General features: G+C 49.6%; 1 protein-coding gene across 1 annotated transcript in view; it reads right to left on the bottom strand.

Annotated features, from left to right (window-relative positions):
* Nucleotides 1–17,961, bottom strand: part of LOC140403641 (uncharacterized) — a 95,038-nt gene that overhangs the window by 48,004 nt on the left and 29,073 nt on the right. Inside the window, exons 4-8 of the mRNA XM_072491790.1 lie at nt 17,457–17,517; nt 16,646–16,805; nt 12,149–12,346; nt 10,246–10,377; nt 1,082–1,217 (exon numbers count right to left, since the gene is read on the bottom strand). Coding sequence (XP_072347891.1) covers nt 1,082–1,217; nt 10,246–10,377; nt 12,149–12,346; nt 16,646–16,805; nt 17,457–17,517 — 687 coding nt within the window. The remainder of the gene's footprint in view (nt 1–1,081; nt 1,218–10,245; nt 10,378–12,148; nt 12,347–16,645; nt 16,806–17,456; nt 17,518–17,961) is intronic.

The following is a 17,961-nucleotide window of genomic DNA, read 5'->3' as shown; positions in this document are numbered from 1 at the left end:
GAGTACATGACTCACCCTAGGAATTATACTTTAGTTTAATTACTTAAGTTCCGTTTGACATTTTGTTCTTGTCACAGTGCCCCACTTGGGGCTTTATCCTGTCATTTTTGTTTAGTTTACTGGTTTTTAGTTTTATTCAATAGAGTATAAATAGGGGACACTGGGTTGAGTGGGGAGGACGATAAGAACAGCTGGAGGCACTGTACAAAGTGTGGAAGTGAGAAACACACAGCGGATGAGGAGTCTCGGGGGGGGGGTGAAGTAGAAGCCTAAACACGCCAAGATGGGGCAGCACGGTGGGCACAGTGGTTAGCCCTGCTGCCTCACGGCGCCGAGGTCCCAGGTTCGATCCCGACTCTGGGTCGCTGTCCGTGTGGGGTTTGCACATTCTCCCCGTGTCTGTGTGGGTTTCACCCCCACAACCCAAAGATATGCAGGGTAGGTGGATTGGCCACGCTAAATTGCCCCTTAATTGGAAAATGAATTGGGTACTCTAAATTTAAAAAACAAAACACGGAAAGACGTCCAGAAGCAAACAAGCTTTCCCTCCTCAGTTAGCAGAATCTACCCCCTCAGTGCTTCTCCTCCTTCGACATGACCTCCCAATTGGAAGGGAATATTAAGTCTCAGTTCCATCGAGGGCACTTGGCGCTGTTTGGATTCGGGCGCACTTATTTTCCTTCATGATGACCCATTACGGGAAATTAATAATTCTGTCAACATTTCATCCATCTATCCACCTATCTATCTAATAAAGAATTTGGTGTGCACCACGGTCACATTTAGGCGGTGTGATCACGTGGCTTTCCAATTCAGTGATGTTTTCCAGCGTCCTGATTGGCTAAATAGGTAAAAATGGCCAGTCCGGTTGTCTCTTTCTAGCCGTCACATTGGCCGCAGGTGATCATGTGACTGCACGGATTGTCTTAAGATGGGCAGGCAGGCTCTAGACCCAGGTTCACACCGAGGCTGATTGAGATAGCAAGGCAGGAGCGCCACCATTCACCATCCTTCTTCTGTAACGGAGGACCGAGTAGAAGTTAGAATGCAAACTCGTCGCCACTGGAGAAGTCCCACTCACCATGTTCCATCACGTTGCAGAAATCGCGATAGCGGACTTTGCAATCTGCAGTGCCAAAGCACTTGAGAAGTGTCTGGATGTCTTGCTCGGATAAGATGCCTTCCTTTCCACAAGTCAGGTACAGACCTCGCCTAAACTGTGGAAAGGAATGAATTATAAATCACTCAATTATGGCCCGGTGGTAAAGGCAGTTCTACTCCACCAGCCATTTTGATTTCAGTGACATACATAGTCAGAATAGCCACAGTGTTTCCATCAAATTTACCCATCAGATTCTCCATTTTGTTTGACAATAGATAGTTTTTATGTTGGAAAGGTTCCATCATTTACATTCGTGTCTATAATTTCTGATGCTGTAAGTAAACTGACAGACTCTCGTGCCTTTACGCCAATGTCTCATTGAGCTGAGACACCGACAGACATCCCAGCCGATGTCACTGAGCCGTATGTTTTGAGGGATACGACAATCAAAAGACAGTTGTGACTCGCAGCAACTGCTTTGCGTTGATATTTATTACACACAAGTGTGCGTTCAGAATGAGCTATTCCATTACGAAATAGATTTATTGGGATTACGAGGATTCAATCACGGTGCACTTCAAAATGGCGGAAGATGCACCGAGGACACGATACGAGGGGGGAGCGAGGGGAAAATCCCACCCTTTGTATCTGAGTTGCAAGTTTCCAGGTACAAGTCTCTGTTCTTGGACTTACAGACGAAATCAAGGCTGACATTCGAGTGCAAGACTACTGAGGGAGTGCTGCACTGTTGAAGGTGCTGTCTTTTACACCAAAGACCCCATCTCATGGTCTGACGGATCTGAAAGATCCCATGGCACTATTTTGAAGAAGAGCGAGGGAGTTCTCCCCAGTGTCCGGGGGCCAATATTTATCCCTCAATCGACGTCACAAAAACCGATTTGGTCCTTCTCACATTGCTGTCTGCTGTGTGAAAATTGGCTGCTATTTCTCCACATTACACAAGTACTTTATTTTTATTTTTAAAACATTTTTATTTTTTTTAATTTAGTGTACCCACTTCATTTTTTCCAATTAAGGGGCAATTCAGCGTGTCCAATCCGCCCACCCTGCACATCTTTGGGTTGTGAGGGCGAAACCCACGCAGACACGGGGAGAACGTGCAAACTCCACACGGACAGTGACCCACACAAGCACTTTATTGATGGGGTGACAATGTGGCGCAGTGGTTAGCACTGCCGCCTCACAGCGCCAAAGTCCCAGGTTCAATCCCGGCCCTGGGTCACTGTCCATATGGAGTTTGCACATTTTCCCCGTGTCTGCGTGGGTTTCGCCCACAACCCAAAGATGTGCGGGATAGGTGGATTGGCCATGCTAAATTGGAAACAAATAATTGTGTGGTCTAAATTTATTTTTTAAAAGTACTATATTGGCTGAAAAGCATTTTGGGATGTTTGATGATTGGGATAAGCCCGTATAAATTCAGGTGTTTGTTTCCTTAAAGTCAAGTTTAGAGGAAGACGTGACTCCCAGACCCTGCTGGGAGTTCAACTTTGCATCCACGATCAGTCCCCCTTTAAAAGTGTCTAAATTCGCCGCCGCACAAGTTAAATTTTAACGCAGTTGTGTTTTTAGTACATGACACAACTGATGGATTTTGGCTATGTTCATAGCCTCCCTCCTTGTCATTGTTACTAATGGAGGAGGGGCAACTTCAAAAGGCAAGGCCTATGATGTGAAGAGGAACGGATATAATTACAGAGACAACATGAACATATGAACATATGAAACAGGAGCAAAAGTAGACCATTTGGCCTCTTGAGCTGGCTCCGGCACTCAATAAGATCATGGCTTGTGTTTCGAATTCCACATTCCCATGTACCCCCGATAACCTTTGATCCCCTTGCCTGACAAGAATCTATCTACCTCCACCTTATTCAGTGACCCCCGTCTCCATCGCCTTCTGAGGCAGAGAGTTCCAAAGTTGGACGACCCTCTGAGGCAAAAAAAAGATTCTCCTCATCTCTGACCTAAAAGTTCGACCCCTGGACTTCCGGTGACGGCCATGGAGGAGTAGGTCACTCATTTGATAGCTCCCGCCTGTGATGGACTTTTGGACCTTTATCCCCTGTTTTTTTCTGGATTTTATGGGATAAATCAGTGCAGAGTGAGACAGTGAGGAGAAATTCCCCTGCGGTGTATGAAGAATTGGACCAGAAGTGGCCGTGTGAGAAGACAAAGTCCTATAAGGAAGACGTGAGCAGAGTCAGCAATGCGGGAAAGCATGGCGGAGAGCAAAGGCCGTGGGGAGACGGCACAGTGGTCGACGGAGCAGCTGGTGGAGTTTTTTGAAGATTGCTTCGCCAAGTTGAAGAAGGACACGCTGGACCCGATTAAGGCTTCGATTGATCAAGTTGTGCAGAATTAAGAGACCCACGGGAGATCGATCCAGGAGGTGGAGAAAAAGATGTCCGAATACAAGGAATACATAACCGTGCTGGAGACCAAGGTGGACATGATGAATGACCGCCAGAGACGAATGACTGCAGGAGAAGCTGGAGGACCTGGAGAATAGGTCCAGGAGGCAGAATCTTAGAATTGTCGGCCTCCCTGAAGTGAGAGATCGGATGCGAGGGTTTATGTGACGGACATGCTGGAGACGTTGATGGGGGCTGAGGCGTTCCCTCGGCCCCTGGAAGTGGATAGAGCGCACAGAACCCGAGCGAAGAAGCCCCGAGCGAACGAGCCGCTGAGGGCGATGGTGGTACCCTTTCACCGATTCATGGACAAGGAACACGTTCTGCGGTGGGCCAAGAAGGAACGGAGTAGCAAGTGGGAGAATTGTGAGCTGCGCATTTATCAGGACCTGGGCGCGGATTTGGCCAAGAGGCGAGCTGGGTTTAATCGAGCAAAAACGGCCCTCTTTAAGAAGGGGGTGAAGTTTGGGATGCTGTCCCCAGCCCGTCTTTGGGTCACACATAAGGAACGGGACTTCTACTTCGAAACACCAGACGAAGTATGGACTTGTATTAAAGAAAAGAGGCTGGAGGCGAACTAAAAGATGTTGTAGCCTTGGAGAAGTACTGTGGTGGTGATTTGTTGTGCTGGGCTGGAAAAGTATAAGTAGTGCAATGTGTAATAAGGGGCTGTTTGGATGGCTAAAGGTAACTTTGTCTTGCAGGGAGCTGGTTAGAGAGGGGACTGTCTTTGGGGCTGCTTCTGTTTTTGCTAAAGTGGCTCTTTCTTCACTGTTTTTTCTGATGTTTGTTTACTGGGGAATGTGATGTTCTTAATATGTTTGTTCAAGTGGGGGGGAGAGGGGAGAGAACAATGGGGAGACAGACTGCTTGGTGCCAGGGGCGGGCGCTATCAAGTCAGCATGGGTCAGCTGACTCACGGAAGCGCAGTGGGGGGCAAGCAGGTGTTAAGCTGGAGCTTGACTTGGGGGGGTTGGGTTTCTAGTGTTGTTGCTGGGGGGGGGGGGTGGATGGGGGGGGAGTAGCTGCTTTGCTGACAGGGGAGGAACTGTTACTAGGGGACAAATGGGAGGTTGGGAACGCCGAATGCCCAAAGTGGGGCTCGAGGAGGCGGAGCCAGAGGCTGGCCTAAAAAGGGTGTTGGCTAGTCGGCAGGGTGGGGGGGGGGGTAAACCCCCTTCCAGGCTGATTACATGGAACGTTAGAGGGTTGAATGGGCCGGTCAAGAGGGCTCGCGTGTTTGCGCATTTGAGGGGGCTGAAGGCGGACGTGGCAATGCTACAAGAGACACACCTAAAGGTTACAGACCAGATGTGATTGAGGAAGGGGTGGATTAGCCAAGTATTCCACTCAGGGCTGGACTCAAAGACCAGGGGGGTAGCGATATTGTTCAGCAAACAAGTGGCATTCGAGGCAGGGGGAATCATGTCAGACAAGGGGGGTAGGTACATAATGGTGAGTGGGAAGCTGGAGGGGGTGCGAGTGGTACGTGTGAACATATATGCTCCGAATTGGGACGATGTAGAATTTATGAGGCGTGTATTAGGTAAGATCCCAGACTTAGAGTCACATAACCTGATTATGGGAGGAGATTTTAACACAGTCATTGATCCAGAATTGGACCGGTCAAAATCCAGGACAGGGAGGAGGCCAGCTGCAGCAAAGGAATTGAAGGGGTTTATGGAACAGATGTGGGGAGTAGACCCATGGAGGTTTGCACGGCCAAGGGCGAAGGAGTTTTCTTTTTTCTCACATGTCCACAAGGTATACTCTCACATCGACTTTTTTGTTCTGAGCAGGGCGCTAATACCGGGGGTGATGGAGACTGAGTACTTGGCAGTGTAATAGCAGTGTCGGATCATGCCCTGCACTGGGTGGATCTACGGGTTAGTGTGGAGAGAGGGCAACGTCCGCTGTGGAGACTGGATGTGAGGTTGCTAGCGGACGAAGCGATCTGTGGGCGGGTTAACAAGTCCATCCAGAACTATCTGGAAACAAACGATACGGGGGAGGTCTCTGCAGCGACGGTCTGGGAAGCTTTGAAGGCAGTGGTCAGAGGGGAATTAATCTCGATACGGGCCCACAGAGAAAAGGTGGAACGGGCTGAGAGGGATAGATTAGTGGAGGAGATACTCCAGGTGGACAGGAGATACTCGGAGGCTCTAGACATGGGGCTACTGAGGGAGCGGCGGAGGTTACAGGCGGAGTTTGGGCTGTTGACCACAGGGAAAGCGGTGGAACAGTTGAGGAAGGCAAGGGGGGCGATTTATCAGTAGCGGGAAAAGGCGAGCAGAATGTTAGCGCACCAGCTCAGCAAAAGGGAGGCGGCCAGGGAGATAGGTGAAGAGTAAGAGTAGAGGCGGGAATACTGTCCTGGACCCAGCGGGGTTGAATGAGATGTTTAAGGACTTTTATAGTTAACGACATGAGTCGGATCCCCCGGCTGAGGTGGAGAGGATGAGACAGTTTTTGGGTCAGTTGAGGTTTCCGAGGGTAGATGAGGATCTGGTGGAAGGGCTGGGAGCCCCAATTGAGATTGAGGAAATAATTGAGGGGCTGGAGGGCATGCAGCCGGGCAAGGCCCCGGGGCCTGACGGCTACCCGGTGGAATTCTATAAGAAGTTTTCACAGGTATTGAGCCCACTGCTGGTGAGGACATTTAATGAAGCAAGAGAGAAGTGAGTCCTCCCCCCAACAATGTCGCAGGCCTCGATTTCATTGATCCTGAAACGGGAGAAGGATCCAGAGCAATGCGGGACATACAGGCCAATTTCTCTACTGAATGTGGATGCCAAACTGCTGGCTAAGATACTGGCCACAAGGATAGAGGACTGTGTCCCGGGGGTGATAGGGGAAGACCAGATGGGATTTGCAAAGGGCAGGCAACTCAAGGCCAATGTTTGAAGGCTTTTGAATGTTATTATGATGCCCCCAGAAGGAGAGGAGGTGGAGGTGGTGGTAGCGATGGATACGGAGAAGGCTTTTGATCGGGTGGAGTGGAATTACCTGTGGGAGGCTCTGGGAAGGTTTGGGTTTGGTGAAGGCTTTATTGACTCCATCAGGCACCAGTAGCGAGTGTGCGTACGAACCGGCTGATTTCGGGGTACTTTAAACGACACCAAGGGAAGAGGCAAGGGTGCCCCCTCTCCCGTTACTGTTTGCTCTGGCCATAGAGCCATTGGCCATGGCATTAAGAGCCTCTAGAAACTGGAAAGGGCTGGTTCGGGGGGTGGTGGAGCACCGGGTCTCGCTCTACGTAGATGACCTGCTCTTGTATATTTCAGACCCGCTGGAGGGGTTGGGGGAAGTAATGCGAATCCTGGGGGAATTTGGCAATTGTTCGCGGTACAAATTGAACATGGGGAAAAGCGAGATGTTTGCGATCCAGGCAAGAGGACAGGAGAAGAGACTGGGAGAGCTGCCGCTTAGAATGGTAGGGAAGATCTTTCGGTATCTGGGAATCCAGGTGGCCCGGGAATGGGAGGTTCTGCACAAGTTAAACCTATCCCGGTTGGTAGAACAAATGGAAGGGGACTTTAAGAGATGGGACATGCTGCCGCTATCACTGGCGGGGAAGATACAGACCGTGAAAACGACAGTCCTCCTCAGATTTCTGTTTGGCTTTCAGTGCCTCCCCATCTTCACCCCAAAGACCTTTTTCAAGCGGGTGAATAAGGTTATTTCGGGCTTTGTGTGGGCGGGTAAAACCCTGTGAGTGAAGAAAATGTTGCTGGAACGCAGTCGGGGGGAGGGTGGGTTGGCGCTGCCGATCTTCTGCAATTAGTACTGGGTGGCTAATATATGCATGATTAGGAAGTGGGTAGCAGGGGAGTGGTTGGTGTGGGAGCGGATGGAGGCGGCGTCATGCAAAGTCACAAGTTTGGGAGCACTGATAACGGCACCTCTTCCATTCTCGCCGGCCCGATACTCCACAAATCCAGTGGTGGTGGCGGCTCCGAGAATCTGGGGGCAATGGAGGAGGTATAAGAGAATGGAGGGAGCACGATTTGGACCCCGATTTATAATAATCATCGGTTTGTACCGGGTAGGCTGGATGGTGGGTTCCGGAGGTGGCAAAGGGCAGGATTTAGGAGGATGGGGGATCTATTTATAGACGGGAGCTTCCCCAGCTTGAAAGCCTTCGAGGATAAATTTGAATTGCCAGCAGGGAATGGGTTTAGGTATTTGCAGGTGAGAGACTTCCTGAGAAAGCAGGTTCCGGCCTTTCCACAGCTGCCGGCAAGGGGGTGATGCGCTATCAATTACCACAAAGACGAGAGTAGTGGAATAATCAAGGCCTTATTGAGCAAAGATGTTGTGCCTCCTGTAGCTGGAACCAGAATGGCTGCAGCACCGGTGAGCACACACATTTATACCCCGCCTACTGGGCGGAGCCAGCAGGCAGGGATTTACCCATGTACCTCGACGATACGAGCCTTATTGTATTACATATAATACTGCTAGTGGTGACTACCACAGGGAGATACAGGATAGAGTAGTCTCCAGTCCCTGAGTGGGAGAGGGGAAGGCATTGGATATTTCGGAGGCGGAGGAAACTCCGGCGGAGGAGCTTAAGGACAAGTGGGAGGACGAGCTAGGAGGAGAAATAGAGGCGGGTCTATGGGCGGATGCCCTAAGCAGGGTTAATACCTCCTCATCATGTGCCAGGCTTAGCCTGATACAATTTGAGGTAGTCCACTGGGCACACATGACAGCGGCTAGGATGGGCAAGTTTTTCGGGGTTGAGGACAGGTGTGCGAGGTGCGCGGAAAGCCCAGCAAATCAGGTCCACAAGTTCTGGGCATGCCCGAAGCTTAGAGAGTTTCGGCAGAGTTTTGCTAAGGCAATGTCGACAGTACTAAAAACAGGGGTGGTGCCGAGTCTGGAGGTAGCGATCTTTGGAGTGTCGGAAGATCTGGGAGTTCAGGGAGTGAAAGAGGCCGACTTCTTGGCCTTTGCCTCCCTGGTAGCCCAGAGACGGATCTTGTTAATGTGGAGGGACTCGAAGGGTGGGGGGAGAGGGCCGGATTGTTGTTTCATGGTTGGGATGTGTGAAGATTGGGTCGGGGGTGGTAATGTTTATTATACCACGTTTATGTCATTGTTATCGTTATTATTATAAAAAAATTCAAATACCTTACTAAAAATTTTTTTTTTTTTAAAGTTTGACCCCTGATTTTAGAACAGTGCCCCCTTGTTCTGGACTCACCCACAAGAGGGAAACATCCTCCCACCTCCATCTTGTCAAGACCGTGCAGGATCGTATCCACTTCCATCAATTTTCTGGCCCAGTCATGGGGGTGGGGGGGACCCACTGTGGGACATTCGGAAGTCCAACCAAAAGTCCATTGACCTTCGGCAGGATCGGTTGATCCCGGAGGCGGTCGGGGCTGGAAAACCCTGCCCGGTGAATCAGGAAGGAAGGGAGAAGGGAAGAGAAGGGAAAACAGGTTAAAAGTGAGCTTATGGGGGTCTTGCAGTCCGTTGGGGATGAGTGGACAACATATGGAGGATTAAGGATGAGAGGAGTGACTGGGAGGGGTAACGGGGAGGATACAAGAGTTGAGGAGGTGGACCTAATCATCATGGGGTAGCAGGAGGGAGGGTGGGTTATTGGAATGAGAGTGGACGAGAAGAGGATCTTGGGAAGTCAAAGAGGTAAGACATGATGGGCGTATGGCTGTGGGATGCGGAACGTGCATTGAAGAGAGGGATGTGGGAAGGCCAAATTTCCTGCCCATATTTCTTTCCATAAACCACTGTCTGCATGGAAACTCCAACCTGTCTCCCTGGCTGTCACCACCCAGCATCCCACACCCAACAGGAAAGGAAGGAAAGCAGGAGAGAGAATGGAGATGGACCACATTCTCCAATTGGTAGGGGTCAATGCCACCATCTTCTTTCTCTTCCCACACCGAGTTGTGCGTTAAGGCAGACTTTTGTCTGTTTCCATCGCTGGTAATTCCTGGAACACTGGGTGCCAGCCAGGCCATGCCAAAGTGCCCAGGTGGCAGTGCCAGCTGGCATGGGTGTGCCAGGTTGGTGGTGCCAAGCTGTCATTTATGCGCGTGCGCGGTCTTTCGGGGGGTATACTGTATGGTTGTGTGCGGTGGGGGGGGGGGGATCCTTCCATAGTGCATCCGGGCTGGGGAGAGATCAGGGGTCGCTTCGGGGGCCTCGGAGATCGGGGCGCCATTTTAAAATGGCGTCCCGATCTCTCGCTGCTTTGGGTGTTCCGGCGGGTGGAGCTCCCCAAACAGGGCTATGTGCAGCCTCGGCCATGCGTTCCCCATTCAGGCCTCTTATCCAACGCGAGTCACATTGAATAATGTGTTTCTTGCCACTGTGAGTGGCGGTGAACATGCGGCTAAACACGCTCGCTATGTTCCCTTTTAGAGAATCGCGCCCAGGGCTGCTAACCCACTCCGCCACTCATACCTGCTCATTGTCTATGACCACCAGAGCAATGTCACTGATACTGTCACCCTCTGTGGGGGAAACCTCAGCGTGATTCACACTGGACCGCTCCAGCTCTCAACATGGGGCAGGGGAATTGGACAGGAAAGTGGAAATGAGACAGAGGGTCGGCCATTAATTACCCTATTGACTGGCAGAGGAGGCTCGAGAAGGAAAAGACCGTTGCTCCCGTTCCTTATGTTCTTCTCTTATTAACAACTTTGATTTTGTTGCGCAAAGTGCTTCACTCACCTGACTTTCGGTGATAAGGCCGCTCCGCAGTTTGTCATAATCCTTGAAGAACTCGGAGGTTCGAATGCCCTTCAGGAAAATGGTTCTCCGCAGATTGTCAAACACCTCGAGGATCTCAGGCGTTTTGGGGATCTGCAAATATATTCTCAACCTCGTCAGTCCCTGTCTTCACTCACTGCCATTGCTAGTACATTTTTGAGCTTTGTTTTTATGATGATTGTTCTAAGCTCACTTCAGCGCAACGTTTTCTATTTTCAAGTGATCGCAGGTATTGGTCGTAGATTCAGAGAGTTTTACGGCACAGAAGGAGGCCCTTCAGCCCATCGTGTCTGTGTTGGCTATCAAGCACCTATCTATTCCAATCCCATTTCCCAGCACTCGGTCCGTAGCCGTGTATGCTACGGCATTTCAAGTGCTCTTCTAAATGCTTCTTAAATGTCGTCAGGATAAATTAGCATAGATTAGCCACAGGGTCAAAGCGCCTTCAACACCATCCCTTCACCAATGATAAGGTGTGGAGGGGATGGTTCTCTCTACACAGATTAACAAGTGCCTCAGATCAGGGAACAACACGTTAGATGCGGCTTAAAGCCCATTCCACGCGCCCCATAAAGCACCCCAGAATCCGTTACGAGATTGGATTAACTCTGACAAACCTTCAGCTACCCTCGCATTTTATCAGACCTTTTTAAGATTTTAGTCACGCAGGGAATTCTGGATCCCAATTCCAGCTCCTCTTTTCCCGAATTTCCGGCACAGACCTTGCTGCTGAGGTGAATATCTGGCATAACCCAATATCCCTATGACAACCATCAAACATCTTGAGGCCAAACTACCCCGTTTTTAAAAACTGAACAGAAATGGGAAGCATCCAAGGAATATCCAAATTTTTATCCGAAGATTGGTTGAAACAAACCCAAAAACGCGAAAGAAATGGCAGGGACTCAAACACTGAATCCCAAACACCAAAGGGCAGGGTTCTCCAGTTCCCTATCACGTGTTTCTCACCGGCACGGTGTTCACTGGCGAAGGGATTCTCTGCTCCCGCTGCCTGTCAATGGGATTTCCCATTGAAGCCATCCCAAGCCGTCGGGAAACCCGCACTACCGGCGGGAACAGAGAATCCCAATGGCCGGAGAACTCCGGCCACAATTCGGACAACAAAAGCCAAATGTCGACACCACGCTCGGCCGCCCCGTGATTCGAGGATGACATCTACTCAGCGTCACGGATTTCTGGGGGTCTCCGTGGTGACTGATTCTTGTCCCACAGATCTTTGGCCACATGAGGTAGTGGGAACGGGAACGAAAGAATTGCTTTCCTTTCTTTATTTCACATCGTTCAGGCTCTGCGACTCAAAGCGAGGCGCCGCTTGATGGACAACTGGTCGCCATTTTGAATGCTTGACGGTAAGCTCCTCCCAGCCATGACTGTCAATGCTGACAGCCTTCGTGGAGAACTTGGGAGCGTCAACCGCAGAAACTTAAAACATCAAAACTCAATGAAATGTTGAAGCCAAACACAAGCTTCGTGCTGTGTTATTTAAGTTTTTAATATTTGTTTATGCGATGTGGGGGTCGCTGGCTGGGTTAGCATCTATTGCCCATCCCTGAGGGCAATTTAAGAGTCAACCACACATGGATCTGGAGTCACTTCTAGGCCAGACCATGTAAGGACGAGAGATTTCCTTCCCTAAAGGACATTAGTGAACCAGATGGGTTTTTACGACAATCAACAAGGTTTCATGGACACATTTAGACTTCTAATTCCAGATTTTTAATGAATTCCGCCATCTGCCATGGTGGGATTCGAACCTGGCTTCTCCCAGACCATGGCTCTGGATCTTTGGATTGCTAGTCCAGCGATAATACCACTACGCCACTGCCTCCCCTGTACCACGTACCTCAGGCGGCCAGTAGCCATAGGGAATCGGAGGCCTATTGGGACGGTCAGTCTTCAGGGCTTTGATTCTAGCGAGAATGTCATTGCAAAAGTTAAGGTAGTTGATGAAACCAGGCTTCTCTGGGATTGCATAGTGAGAGCCAATTACGGACACCATCTCATCTGTCAGACCAACAGGACGTATTATAGCACGGTGGAACTGCAGGAGAAACATAAGAAAAGTTTCAGGTTGTATATTAATAGCTAGATTACATTAGGATGTCACATGAAAAATAATGTGGTGTCGTACTGTCATACCGCGGCATCTTGGACCTCTTCACATAACCGTGGGTTTCAAAAGTAATTCTTGGGATGTTCTGACCATATGATAATCAAATAACATTCGTACCACATGAAGAGACAAGTAATGACCATCTCCAAATGCCTCCCATCCATTGATTCTGTCTACAACAGGGCAGCACGGTGGCGCAGTGGGTTAGCCCTGTTGCCTCACAGCGCCAAGGTCCCAGGTTCGATCTGGGTGACTGTCCGTGTGGAGTTTGCACATTCTCCCCGTGTTTGCGTGTGTTTCGACCCCAAAGCCCAAAGATTTACAGGTCCACAGGTGACTGAAAGAGGCAACACAGGTGGAAGAGGTAGTCAAGAAGACATACGGCATGCTTGCCTTCATTGGCCGGGGCATTGAGTATAAGAATTGGCAAGTCATGTTGCAGCTGTATTGAACATTAGTTAGACCACACTTGGAGTATAGTGTTCAATTCTGGTCGCCACACTACCAGAAGGATGTGGAGGCTTTAGAGAGGGTGCAGAAGAGATTTCCCAGGATGTTGCTTGGGATGGAGGGCATTAGCTATGAGGAGCGGTTGAATAAACTCGGTTTGTTCTCACTGGAATGATGGAGGTTGAGGGGAGACCTGATAGAGGTCTACAAAATTATGAGGGGCATAGACGGAGTGGATAGTCAGAGGCTTTTCCCCAGGGTAGAGGGATCAATTACTAGGGGGTTTACGGTGCGAGGGGCAAGGTTTAGAGGAGATGTACGAGGCAAGTTTTTTACACAGAGGGTAGTGGGTGCCTGGAACTCGTTGCCGGAGGAGGTGGTGGAAGCAGGGACGATAGTGACATTTAAGGGGCATCTTGACAAATACATGAATAGGATGGGAATAGAGGGATAGGGACCCAGGAAGTGTCGAAGATTGTAATTTAGTCGGGCAGCATGGTCGGCACGGGTTTGGAGGGTCGAAGGGCCTGTTCCTGTGCTGTACATTTCTTTGTTCTTTCTCCCACCCAGGGTATTCACTCTTCCAACCTCTTCCATCGGGGCAGGAGATACAAAAGTCTGAGAACATGCAAGAACAGATTCAAAAACAGCTTCTTCCCCGCTGTTACCAGACTCCTGAATGACCCTCTTATGGATTGAACTGATCTCTCTTCGCATTTTCTCTACTGAAGAGTACTACACTCTGTATGCTTCACCCGATGTCTGTGTGTATGTATTTACATTGTGTATTTATCGTATGTCCTATGTTTTTCATGTCTGGAGCGATCTGTCTGGACTGTACGCAGGACAATACTTTTCACTGTACCGCAGTACACGTGACAATAAAACAAATCCAAATAAGAGAACCCAAATATTTTTTAAAATATAATTTTAGAGTACCCAATTCATTTTTTCCAATTAAGGGGCAATTTAGCGTGGCCAATCCACCCACCCTGCACAGCTTTGGGTTGTGGGAGTGAAAACCACGCAAACACTGGGAGAATGTGCAAACTCCACACGGACAGTGACCCAGAGCCGGGATCGAACCTGGGACCTCGGCGCCGTGAGACAGCAGTGCTAACCACTGCGCTACCGTGCTGCCCTGAGAACCCAAATATTTCCCCCTAGTGCTCACGAGCATTGCCACCACTGAATCCCCCACCATCAACATGCTGGGAGTTACGTAACTGGGCCTGAGCTAGATACATCAGCAGATACATGGGAACACCACCACCCCTCCGAGCCACACACCATCCTGACTTGGGAATATATCGGCTGTTTCTTCACTGTCGCTGGGTCAAAATCCTGGAACTCCCTCCCAAACAGCACAGTGGGTGTACCTGCACCATGTGGACTGCGGCGGTTCCAGAAGGCAATTGCCACCACCTTCTGAAGGGCAATTAGGGATGGGCCACAAATGCTGGGCCTAGCCAGAGGCGCTCATTGGGTTTGGTGAATGAAGCGTGAAGGGCAAGTTGGTGGTTTAAGGAAAAGAAAATGAATTTATCAGCGAGGGAGGAACAGGTGAGATAACAGCTGTGTGGAAAAGGAACGCCTGCTCAGACAGGTCGGCCGAAGGGGCTGTTGCGGTTTTGTAGTTTTCGAGTAACTTGGTTGATGCAAAGCCCATTCTGTCCTCAGCGTGGTCAAGGCTGACCCTCGTTAGGGTTTGCTCCCTGCGATACGTGAAGCGAATCAGTCTGCTGCCGGACCAGTGATAAATCGCCGATCTGAATGCATCCCAATATTCAATGGAATAATGTACAAGCTGGATTCAAATAGTCCCAACACTCACGCACATCATCCAATGCAACGGAACTGAACAAAATAATAATCGCTTATTGTCACAAGTAGGCTTCAATGCAGTTACTGTGAAAGCCCCCTAGTCGCCACATTCCGCCGCCTGTTCGGGGAGGCTGGTACAGGAATTGAACCCGTGCTGCTGGCCTTGTTCTGCATTCCAAGCCAGCTGTTTAGCCCACTGTGCTAAACCAGCTCAAGGCGGCACGCATTAAATTGCTCACCTGGGAAAGCACAGTCGCTTCATGAAGGTAAGTCCCCAAAAAACGCTTGCGCCAAACAGCCAAGCAGCAGAATATAATCAGGCCAAGGCCAACGGAATGAATTCATCCCCCTGAGCCCATCTCCCCATTTTTCTCCTTTACGCTCTTTCTCTTGGTCAAGTGTTCAACTGCCAATGGTATCGGGCGATCGCGTCAACCTTCTTTCCAATGAGGACTCAGTTTAATTCCACAACCTGACGGAACTTATCAATAAAAATTCACAAACCTAAAGTGTGGTCACAGAAGATCTAAACTCTTCAAATTACGTCACACTGACAACTCGGCAGAGAATCACGGTGCGTTTTAATGGTGCTGGAATTGATATGTTGTTTAGAACTGGCAACCAATCACAGCGCAGTTTATTGGTTGGCATGACACCAAGTGGCACAGGTTTCCTACGTATAATTATCTTACTCTGAGTGTATATGTTCACGCAGCATTAATGTAAATGAATATATATGTTGGCATGGCAATCCAGTGTCTCCGATCCAGCTGTTAACAGAAGATTGCAGTCTTGGAGCATGGATATATTAAATAAAAACTGGGGGTGGGGGTGTCACGGTGACGCAGTGGTTAGCACAGCTGCCTCATAGCACTGAGGTGCCAGGTTCGACCCCGGCCCTGGGTCACTGTCCGTGTGGAGTTTGCACATTCTCCCCGTGCCTGCGTGGGTCTCACCCCCACGACCCCAAAAGATGTGCAGGGTAGGTGGACTGGCCACGCTAAATTGCCCCTTGATAAATTTTAAAATAAAAAACAGCACAAGAGTTTATTTTAAAACAAGCAGGAGCGCGCATTGGTAACCTTTGACCTAGTTTCATATCTGATTCGGATTTTTTTCGCAAGTTCACCATTCAAGCAACCTTGCCTGCCTATATGGTGCAGTATGGCGGCGGTGGGAGTGTGTTGCTGTAGCAACGTGCACTTTCACATGTATGTTGTAGGCCAGAGCTATGAGTAGTGAAGGTGTGAATGTTCGTCCATCACTAAGTTGGTTCAGAATCTCTCCCATTCTTACCACCTGCCAGTGTGTTGGAAGAATTTTCAGCCATAGAATCCCTACAGTGCAGGAGGAGGCCATTCGGCCCATTGGGTCTGCCCCAACCCTCCAAAAGAATACCCTTCCCATGCCCGCTCCCCAGCCCCATCACCAAAACCCTGTAAACCCACCTAACCATTTGGACACTCAGGGGCAATTTATCACGGCCAATCCACCTAATGTGCACGTCTTTGGACTGTGGGAGGAAATGGGAGCACCCGGAGGAAACCCCCGCAGACACAGGGAGAACGTGCAAACTCCACAGAGACAGTCACCCAAGGCCGGAATCGACCCGAGTCTCTTATGCTGTGAGGCAGCAGTGCTAACCACTCTGCAACCATGCCGCCCCCAAATTAGCAGCTGTTAACTAACTAAACAAGAGTGAGTTGGGATAGAGTGCAGAATACAGAATCCAATTGCTCCTATCCAGCTTAAGTTAATCAGCTCTTTTCTTCTGAGCAGAATAACGTCCCCCCATTGTCAGGAAGAGAGAAAGATTGGCCTAATGGGTATATTAAAGTTGCAGGTGGGTTTTGAAGAGCATCTCAAGGATTCGGAGTGCGGGAGTTTCAGGCCCTGGGGCCTGGGTGGCTGACAGGAGCCAATGGTGAGGTGATGGGGAACCATTCATCTTACCTGACTGTCTGTCAGCGTCCCAATGTTTAGCTTGTCTAAGTCACGAAACGGCGACAGTATGTCGGTCCCGTGGTATTTGTAATGGATGGACAGCTGCTTCATGAGGGTCTCAATGCACCTCATGGCGTCTGGATCATCTTCAGGGTTGATCTCTCCAAGGCTGCAAAGATAACAACCCCATCGGGCATTAGTTTCAAAAGTTAGATTCTATGAATTTTGGGCTCAAATTGAAACACGTTCGCTGTAAAAAGAAACGCATTAATTTTTCTTTGCACCCATGATTGGCACTGAACTCTCTTTCATCATGGGCTGTGATATTAGCCATTGCCTTGAATTTGGTCCAGGCTCCCTTTCATTTGGGATTGCAAAGCGAAAGGGTGGTGGTTCAATTTAATCCAGGATTAAGGATTGCAGATCATAGTGGGCAGCACGGTAGCATAGTGGTTAGCACAATTGCTTCACAGCTCCAGGGTCCCAGGTTCGATTCCGGCTTGGGTCACTGTCTGTGTGGAGTCTGCACATCCTCCCCGTGTGTGCGTGGGTTTCCTCCGGGTGCTCCGGCTTCCTCCCACAATCCAAAGATGTGCGGGTTAGGTGGATTGGCCATGCTAAATTGCCCATAGTGTCCAAAATTGCCCTTAGTGTTGGGTGGAGTTACTGGGTTAGGGTGGAGGTGTGGACCTTGGGTGGGGTGCTCTTTCTAAGAGCCGGTGCAGACAAGATGGGCCGAATGGCCTCCTTCTGCACTGTAAATTCTATGATAATAAGCACTGGGAGAGTGATTGCTGTAATAATGATTGGTGCTACTCACAATGCTGGCGCTTCCACTACCTGTAGACTTGGATCTTCCTTCACACTATTGGGATCGAAACCTATTGATAAAATAGATATGGAATTAATGCAGGGACAACGTCATTTATCTCAAACCCTATAAATTGGCACCATACGTGGGCGGCACGGTTATTAGCACTGCTGCCTCACAGCGTCAGGGACCCGGGTTCAATTCCGGCCTCAGGTGGCTGTCTGTGTGGAGTTTGCACGTTCTCCCCGTGTCTGCGTGGGTTTCCTCTGGGTGCTCCAGTTCCTCCCACAGTCCAAAGATGTACAGGTTTGGTGGATTGGCCATGATAAATAACGAAATTACTTAGTGTCCAAAAATGTGTAGGTTAGGTTACGGGGATGGGATGGGTTAGTGGGTCTAGGTGGCATGCTCTTTTGGAGGGTCGGTATAGACACAAATGGCCAACTGGCCTCTGTCTGCATTGTAGGAGAGAGAGGACTGGAAGGGGTACAGAGAAAATAGGTTTTAAAGAAAG

The sequence above is a fragment of the Scyliorhinus torazame genome, chromosome 28, assembly GCF_047496885.1.
Source record: "Scyliorhinus torazame isolate Kashiwa2021f chromosome 28, sScyTor2.1, whole genome shotgun sequence".
Classification (NCBI taxonomy): Eukaryota; Metazoa; Chordata; class Chondrichthyes; order Carcharhiniformes; family Scyliorhinidae; genus Scyliorhinus; species Scyliorhinus torazame.
This window is presented reverse-complemented; position numbering and strand designations above follow the sequence as displayed.